General features: G+C 38.0%; 1 protein-coding gene across 1 annotated transcript; it reads right to left on the reverse strand.

The window, feature by feature from the left end:
- Positions 1-257: 257 nt before the first annotated feature.
- On the reverse strand, positions 258-2912 carry LOC117326229. The gene is made up of 4 exons (XM_033882893.1): positions 2700-2912; positions 2189-2415; positions 852-1339; positions 258-685 (listed from the first exon to the last, which is right to left on the reverse strand). Exons 1-4 carry the CDS (start codon positions 2744-2746, stop codon positions 467-469), a joined length of 981 nt encoding a protein of 326 aa, XP_033738784.1. The 5' UTR covers positions 2747-2912; the 3' UTR covers positions 258-466.
- Between the last annotated feature and the right edge of the window lie 7069 nt (positions 2913-9981).

Below are 9981 nucleotides of genomic sequence, written 5' to 3' on the forward strand. Positions count from 1 at the left end.
CGTCTTATTTCTAATATACGCTAGGTATACCATGGATCGGACGGTCTCATACCATACATCGGACAGTCCGATACCATACACCGGACACACGATTATTTCTTTGAATACATTCAATTTAACACCTCAACAATGGTATTATAACACACTAAAACATTTATGAACTTCTGTAAGCTCAAACTAGGGACGTAAATTTGTATATACTGAAACACAGCAGAACGAAAATCGGCAACCATTGCTCATTCTACAAACACAAAGAATACTTGAATGAAGTTATCTTACCTTAAAGTTAAGTTGTCATAATCACATGATTAAATTTTGGATGCATATCCGATTTAAAAAAAAAAAATTGGAAGTTTCAAATTAATTTTACCGTTTGTATTATAATGTAAAAAGACAGGGTGTCATCAATATTTAGGTTTCATAAAAAATAGATTAGACATATTTAATCCGGTTCCAATTTCATAATTTATTTTGCTGTTGTCGATTTCTTTGCCGCAAGCCGTTTGGCAGCGCGCGCTTTTTTTTCCTCTAGTTTTATCAACTTGTTGTTTTCCGCGATTTTTTTCTCTTCAAATGCCTTGTCGCATGATATTACAAAGTAACCGCCTTTTGTTGTGGTTGTTGGTTTCTTATGTAGCGGTACAGATGGCACCTCCAGGAGCCACGAATCTGAAGACTGTGTGATCTAAACGAAAAGGAAAGATATAGTTGAATTAGTCAATTATTACACAATACATTGATTACATACACATACTAATACAGGTACTTATCAATTCCATCACACGTATCTCATAATATAAATGTCATTACATTATATTATATCTTTATTTAACTGTAACCGTGACGAATACCTGTGGACACATTTTAACTTTATACGTCTTCCAAGCCTGGAACGTACGGTCACCAGCCACATCAATACCAGCAGAGAGAGCTTTTTCATACTGGGCTTTTTTTGCCTGACTTATACTGCATTCAATGGCAGCTAATGCCAGCTCCGGGGGACACGTGTCGGATGAGGACGCGTTTAGCAAGGGATCCGGTGGTGACGCCCCGATATTGTCCGCAATATCTGCCATGTCCCTGTCGAGACTGCCGTCTAATGGCACTGATGACACCACTACCCCACTGTCTGTTATGGAGATCCCCAAATCGACAAGGGTACCCTCTGTCCTTTCATCATAATGCAGCTGTGGCAGTTCCTGTAACGTTAACGACACGGTGTTGTCGGACACGCGTACGTCACTGAATGGCTCTGTATGAGTGCATGGCTCAGGTGTACATGGCTTGGGAGTGCATGGCTCGGGTGTGCATGGCTTGGGTGTCTGGTTCTCCATTTCATCTATCGGGTAAACACAATAAAGAGAATAAGAAAGGAAGAAGGAAAAGAAAACAAGAGGCCCAGGGGCCTTAACGGTCATCTGACTCTAAATTAAAAACCTTATATAATTGTAGTATGTATTCTCTGTAGCAAGTATATAGTGGCACCGTTTGCCATGGTGGCCATCTTGGATTTCTGACAGACCCAATAAATAACAACACTTGGTTAGGGCCATCTCAGGATCATTTCTGGTAAGTTAGAGCTGAATCCCATTGGGGGAATTTGAGAAGAAGTTTAAAATAGGCATTGTTCAGGATAACCATGATTGCACAATCATGTTACAAATGGCCGCCATGGCTGCCAAGTCAATGATTTTATTTCAGGCAAATTTCAGCCCAATAGCACTGGTGGAAGATGAGAAGAAGTTTAAAATGTGTTTTCAAAATAGCGGCTATGGCGGCCATCTTGGATTTCGGACCGACCCGAAAAATAACAACACTTAGTCAGGGCCATCTCAGGATCATTTCAGGCAAGTTTCAGTTTAATAGCACTGGTGGAACTGGAGAAGAAGTTTGAAATGTGAAAAGTTTACGCACGGCGCACGGCGGACGGCGCGCACGGCGGACGGCGCACGACGACGGACGAAACATGATGACTATAGGTCATCCTGACCCTTCGGGTCAGATGACCTAAAAACCCCGCATGTAACAGACAAGAATTAACAAAGGGACTTAGATACCGTTTTGAAGAAACGTACGGAAAAGTAACACAGGGACTTGTTCTAAGGTCGCATCGGGTCATATATGTGCAGTATTGTGCACAAAGGATAGCTGATGGTAAAATAGCCAAAGAAAACATAAAATGACACACCTGCATACACTGATGATGGAAGAAATGCCTCTTTAGGGATAACGGTTCCATCACAGGGGTAAATCCCGGTTGCCCGAAAACCGTTCACCAAGTATTCTGGTTTAAGCTGATTCCAGGCTTTCGTTACAAGCCGAAAAAAGTTGGCATGGGTGACAGGGCATGCTGTCTGAGCCAGGAATGAGGTGGTGGTCTCTTTCCAAGATTTTTTGAAAGGCCCAAATACAGTTCTGAATAGTTTGAAAATACAAAAAGAAATACCAAAAAAGAGATTCATTTTGTAAGTAACGTTAAAAAATCTGAATATGTAACAATATTGGATATGCATGTATAGACACTAAAAAAACAATTGAATTATTTGACTGTGACGTCATGCTGCTTAACTGGACAGTCACCTTTCACCGCCGTGATTTATAATTTAGATATTAGATAATTAATTAACAAACGATAAATGTATAGTTCACAAACAATTGGTTGGATAAAAATTGAACCACTTATTTGATATTGATTCTACCTGTCTAAGGGTTGGAGCCAGTGAGAACAGTGTGACGGCATCTCCATCAAAACTATATTGTTTTCACGAGCCGATTCAATAAGCTCGATGTGGTGGTGCGAATCGTGGCCATCAAAAATTAAAATCTGAGGACGATGTGGTCCGATGTTCTTCAAGAAGACCTCCAAAAACCACAACGATGAGAGTCCCTATAAATGCGAATAAATTGAATAGTTAGAGTACCGTATTTGACCCAATAACCGCCCGAGCGCTTAAAAAATCTTAAGAAAATGGAGGGGCGCGTATCAGGACAAAATTTAGACTATGTCAGAAAAATTGACCATATTCATAAATCACGTTAACTTCCAAGACTCCATGCAACATATTTGTCTGTCTTTGTGAATTGAAATTATACTTATTTTACGTTTTTTATGGTGAACTTTTCCTCATCGACGTATACTAAAACAAAACATTACGTAACAAGTGAAATGAACATCGGAGGGGGAGGGGGATTATTAGGTCGAATACGGTACTTCAAATACGTAGCTGAAGAAATTGCGTTAAGGGAAATTCAGAGATACTTTTAGTTAGTTACCTTTTATAAACGATTATCAATGCTATGTTTGCATCATTTGAATTGAGACTATAGTGCAATACCTTTTGCAGGGAGGCAACATTTTCTCGTGCAAAGTTATACCGAAAATTAGAACATTTCCTTTAATTTGTACCTGTTTTATCCAACCAGAATCGGACACGCTGATGAACGATCCCTTCGGGGCCATATCCGTGTCCCAGGACTTTAATGCCTGTTTCGTTTTCCCCTTCACAATGAAGTGGGGAGCCAGCATCCTCCCTGCGGCATTCCCGCAGGCAATCATGGTAATATTTTCGCGGTTCCCACACTTTGTTTGTATGTTTTTCGAACCTTTCCTGAAGTGAGTAAAAGTAATGTTCAGATTGTAAACACACATGCACATAAAATAAATATGAAATTTTACTGAATTGTTTTCGTCTGCCGTTTATATATGTGTGTTGGTGTTGTTTACTTTTATTCATACTTCATTACATTTACACTCTCTGACTCTGTACATGCCCTATTTTTAGCCCACCATCATCAGATGGTGGGCTATTCAAATCGCCCTGCGTCCGTGGTCCGTGGTCCGTCCGTCCGTCCGTCCGTAAACAATTCTTGTTATCGCTAATCCTCAGAAAGTACTGAAGGGATCTTTCTCAAATTTCATATGTAGGTTCCCCTTGGTGCCTAGTTATGCATATTGCATTTTGAAACCAATCGGAAAACAACATGGCCGACAGGCAGCCATCTTAGATTTTGACAATTGAAGTTTGTTATCGCTCTGTGAAAGTACTAAAGGGATCTTTTTCATATTTGTTATGTATGTTCCCCTTGGTGCTTAGTTATGCATATAGCATTTTGAGACCAATCGGAAAACAACATGGCTGACAGGCAGCCATCTTGGATTTTGACCATTAAAGTTTGTTATTGCCATTTCTGAGAAAGTACTGAAGGGATCTTTCTCAAATTTCATATGTAGGTTCCCCTTGGTGCTTAGTAATGCATATCGCATTTTGGGACTGATCGGAAAATAACATGGCCGACAGGCAGCCATCTTGGATTTTGACCATAGAAGTTTGTTATCGCTATTTCTGAGAAAGTTCTGATGGGATCTTTCTCCAATTTCATATGTAGGTTCCCCTTGGTGCCTAGTTATGCATATTGCATTTTGAGACCAATCAGAAAACAACATGGCCGACAGGCAGCCATCTTGGATTTCGAAAATTGAAACTGGTTATCACTATTACTAAGAAACTAATGAAGGGATCTTCCTGAAATTTCATATGTAGGTTCCCCCAGGTGCCTAGTTATGCATATTGCATTTTGAGACCAATCGGAAAACAACATGGCCGACAAGCAGCCATCTTGGATTTTGACAATTGAAGTTTGTTATCACTATTTCTCAGAAAGCACTGAAGGAATCTTTCTCAAATTCCATATATATAGGTTCCCCTTGGTGCCTAAATCTTAAATTTTATATATAGGTTTCCCTTGTTTGAAAAGTACTAGAGGTTTCTTCTGAGTTTACACAGATTAGTAAGACTTAGAAGAAGAGAAAAGTAGAGAAAAGATCAATCTGACATGGAACCTATGAAGAACATTCAATGGTGGGCGCCAAGATCCCTCTGGTTATATTTTTCTCTGTACTAGTCTAACCGGTTCACGTGTCGTGTATATTAGTTTTCTTGATTTGTTATGTATAATTATTGTATTGCCACGTGATTGCATGTTCTTACGTGTACCTGTGTATTTCACTGGTCACTCTTACACTGGACGGCAAACATTACAGACATGCTATTTTAGCAATGACATTTTGGACTATACAATGAACATTTTAAGAACCATACATTGCGTAGTTGCCACCTTGTACAGTAAGACCTGTATGACATTAAATGTAGTTGTTGGTAAATATTAATTGCAACCGTTACGGAAATATATAGGCCTCCATGTTCATGTTGGTTTTATAATCATATGTCCATCAGTGTGTGAGAAAGTAAATTGTTTTATGTCTCGTAGTGTTCTTTTCCTACGTTTCATTTATTTGTATGCTACGTGGTTTTTAGCAGTCTTTTATTTTGATGGAACAGAATCAATTATTAATTATTGTAAAATTGAAATAACAGTGATTCAAATAACGCCATTGTACCTTGAAACAACTTTAACCGGGTCCGAAGATAAGTTGATTGCAGTCTCATCCATATTCCAGATAAACTGGGGACTGCCAGACAAGTTGTTACTAGAAAGTTCGTTCTGTAGAACGGTAAAATATGACTTAACCCGTTCTGGCCGCATCATCCGGTGTCGGACACCTGCCGTACCCTCAGGCTGTCGAAGGGACACCTCCCCGTGGCGACGTTTGAACAGTGTCCACCATTTTTCCGATGGCACTGTAGCCTTAAATGACAAGCCCCTTTTCTGGGCAAGAGCCGCTGCCGCTCTCTTGAAATTTAGCTTGCTAAAGCCAATCCCCATTTGGGATCGCTTTGTTGCTGTATTAATTAAAAAGTGTTCATCTTCCTTTGGAAGCATAGGCGCTTTGCCATTTACGGCACCTTCATCAATGCGCCCACTTACCCTGTCCCCAAGACTAGATTTGGGGACATTATATTTGGCCGCAGCCCGCCTTACACTACTCCCGCCAAACTTCACCTCGTGAACGGCGGCACTCATGGCTTCCGCCGTCCAATGGTTCTTTTTGGGTCCCATTCTATCAAATTAAAACAAAACACAGTATTTATACTTAAATTAAATTATACTATTTAATACAAATTTAATTAATCAAGATTTCAATCGGCTGACATTTACAAATTGATTTAACATGTTCAACGTCTTTGTCCTCTGCCTTAAACCCAATGTTACACCTCTGCATTGGACCACTATACTTCTTGAATTTGGAAGGCTTGTCTTTTGCTTTTAAATACACTAATCCACAGGGTATTTCTTGTTTCAAAATATCTGATATGAATTTGGCATCATTCCTTTGCAGATAAGCTGCATTCTTGCGCCTCTCTTTGTCATAACATATAGCAACCGCATTCTCATCGTAAGGGTTTTCAGGTTCATGTTTAAGATATAAGACCTGGTCGATTTCCAGATGTCTTGGTCCCCAATGATGCATTCCAACAGCATAAACCCCTCTAATTATCACATTCTTCATTTTTCCTGAAAATAAGATATTTTATTTTACAATACATAATTTATCATAGACACAAGCTTTTTCCCCATAAGCCCCCATGCTACAAGTGTAAAATTTAACTATCATACCATGCTTCGGACACTGTCCGATGCATGGTGAATTTGTGTCCGATGCATGGTGAATTGGGTTTGGCAGAAAAACGTCAAAAAAGTCTGATACAACTAAGATTTCAAATGGTTTTTTGAATACAATAATGTTTTAAAGTATATCAGCATGTAGAAAAAATGGGTTACAAAACGGCTTATTCACATTACTAAGTGGAAGGGAGATAATCCCTACACTGTAAAACACAATTAAATCCAAAACGCACTAACCTGACCTTGGATTACCGGCATTCAGTGGTTCGTAGATTGGCGGGCTACAAAGTCACGTGACCTGCTTTGTCGGTATCAGCGCAGCGTTTGATAAGTATAGTACTCGTATATTGAAAAATCAACACGGTAAAGCGTTTCAGTGTATGTTTAATGATCAAGCAAAACTGTCCGAACCATGGTATGTGTCCGATGCATGGTGAACTCACCCTATGCCTACAACCCAATATCAATGAGTGGGATAAGGGAGGTAACTCGTGTGAATAACCTCCGCGTCCAAAGGTACATGTACGTCGAAAATAATTATTAAAAGTCGTTATTTCCTGAGTTTATATGTATCGAATTTATTGAAAATACTGTGTTTTAATGGAAGATGGATACGTGATATACCTACATTGTAATATATATAGAGGATATTGAATGGTTTCCCGTTTAATATACCATATATACCGAGTATATTTCACGAGTATGACAGAATATTGGTATTTTCACGAGTGCGAAGCACGAGTGAAAAATATCGAAATATTCTGTCATACGAGTGAAATGTATGTTATATTTAACAGGAAACCATTCAATTTTCTTTTTATTGCATTTCATGAACTTAAAAACAAAATCAAAGACATCGAAAAATTAATAATTTAATTTTGTATGAAACACGCATTTTCATTGGCTGAAATAATTTTGTTATACCTTCATAACAAAATTTTTGACGTTGCGAAATGTAACGTCATTTTTGATTGGCTGATGACGTTGCGTAATAATTTATCACAGAAAAGAGTTCGCCAAAGAAAGTGAAATATCTTGGTGTGTATAAGACGAAATTAAATTATAAGAATTAACATTAATTATTTTTTCTGTTATACAGTCATAACATAAAAAACTGGAGTGTACTCTCTTCATAAACCGCTTCGCGGTTTATTTAGAGTACACTCCAGTTTTTTCTGTTATGACTGTATAACAGAAAAAATATTGATGTTAATCCTTAAATAGTGTCAAAAAGTGCGGGAATCAGTAATGACGTCATCTCTTTGTGACGTTACTCCACGTCAACTTGACGGCACCATTTTGAAAGGACTGATCAACGCAATTTAAGCGTTTTCTGCTGTTATAGGAGAATCTGTGCATGAATAGCTAACGTCAAGTGAGTATTTAGTCAAAAACTAGTATGAACATTTCAGAAGTACAGCAAAATAACCAATTTTTCTATCTCCGCTTCGATTGGAAAAATCGGTAAGTTTCAAACAGGTGAATATAAAGGTCCGCTCTGATTGGTCAAAAACAGAAAACTTATATTTTTGCTCTTCCTTGCAATGTAAACTGAATAAACATTGAAGTACATGTAACCAGTCTATAATTGTCTTAATGCTGCGAAGCTCTGTTTGCGTATAAAATAACAACACAAAATACAGAATATGGCGGAAAATGGCACACTTATCTTTTTAAGTGGCCTATGATATTTTATTATGAATTAATTATGAATATTTCTTCAGATGAACTTAAGAAAATATAATGTAAATAGCAAAGGTGAGCGGCACAAAGTCGGCCGCTGGTAATCAAAAGTCATAGTCAACAAAACAAGAGTGTCAAGGGCGGGAAGGGGATGGGTTTTGAAATCAAAGCTATTCCAAAATCTTTGCAACCTTGGCTGCACGTGCAGTTGGCACTTTCGCTTTCGATTTATGAAGATGAATATGTATTTGCTTCTGAATTTTATAGAAGACTTTAAATTTAGTTTCTGAATCAAAATGGCGTTGTGAATTTTTTTTCCAGGAATGATATGGGGTTCAGGGATGCTGAACAGGGGCTAAACTCGGTCCTATTGACCAATGACATTTGACCTATCACGCATGACCCGGATGTACTGTTTCCCTAACAAGGGAATGGGCGGAGCCTACTTACTTACATACATATATAACATGTGACGTCATTACAATCAATTAATACTACTATATTAAGTGCTACTAAAACTAAACAATATTACAAGTTTGGCAAATACTAAAAACTAAACAATATTACAAGTTTGGCAAAAACATGTTTGTTCACAAAATTTTATTTTTGCTCTGCCTTGCAATGTAAATAAACTGAATAAACATTGAAGTACAGTGTAACCAGTCTATAATTGTCTTAATGCTGCGAAGCTCTGTTTGCGTATAAAATAACAACACAAAATACAGAATATGGCGGAAAATGGCACACTTATCTTTTTAAGTGGCCTATGATATTTTATTATGAATTAATTATGAATATTTCTTCAGATGAACTTAAGAAAATATAATGTAAATAGCAAAGGTGAGCGGCACAAAGTCGGCCATAATGACAGTTGACAGCTGTCATCCGCCATTTTACTGCAAAATCTTATATTTTCACTGCTCATCGCTGGGAGGGGGATATGCCCCCTTACCGCTAGGGGTCGTACCGCTGTTTTCTTTTCGCCATCCCCCAAAACCACTTAACACCAGTTTTCAACAAAATCGAAAAAATATTTAAATTTCGACAAATCCGAGCCTAGTAAATGACGAACATTTTGTTAAATGTGAAAGTGAGGTTACGAGAGTGACCGGTGTCCTATGATGTATCTAAATACCAAATTGCAGCAAAATTTGACAATATCTGAAGAACATTTTCGCGCAGCTGCATTGTTAACTTATTATCCATGTGTTTGTCATCAGGGACAACTTAATGGTGTCATTATTATTATATATTTGCAGTTAATCTTTGCCCTATCGCACTATGTCTGGGCAGAGACGTATATACCTGATGTACAAGTCTCTGGTCTGGGCATTCTGGTATTTTCGGATTAGGCTTGAAGCTACGTATACTTACCGCTGGCGCGGGGGCTATGTCCACAACAGGATCGAAACAAAGAGTACCTTGACCGCGGTGTCAGAAATACAAAGAAAATATCTTTGACTAGCTTTTGGCTTGGACCTGCCACTTTCTTCATTTTCAAATTATGTCTACGTGTTTACTTTCTCAATATTCGGTATTTAAAAAAACAACAACAAAAAACAACAACAAAAAACAACAACAAAACAATGGCAATCAAAGCTTCAGGATTTTTTTTAGATTCTTTTTTTGAAAATAATGTGTAACGCACTTGCGTACCCGCATATAGGAAGCTACGCCCCTGGTATTATTTATTTGTAACAATAAAAATCTTCCTTCATATTTAACATCTCAGATCATCATTGTGAAATGAAGTGCACTAGCACTACACTATTT

This window comes from Pecten maximus, chromosome 4 (assembly GCF_902652985.1).
Source record: "Pecten maximus chromosome 4, xPecMax1.1, whole genome shotgun sequence".
Taxonomy (NCBI): Eukaryota; Metazoa; Mollusca; class Bivalvia; order Pectinida; family Pectinidae; genus Pecten; species Pecten maximus.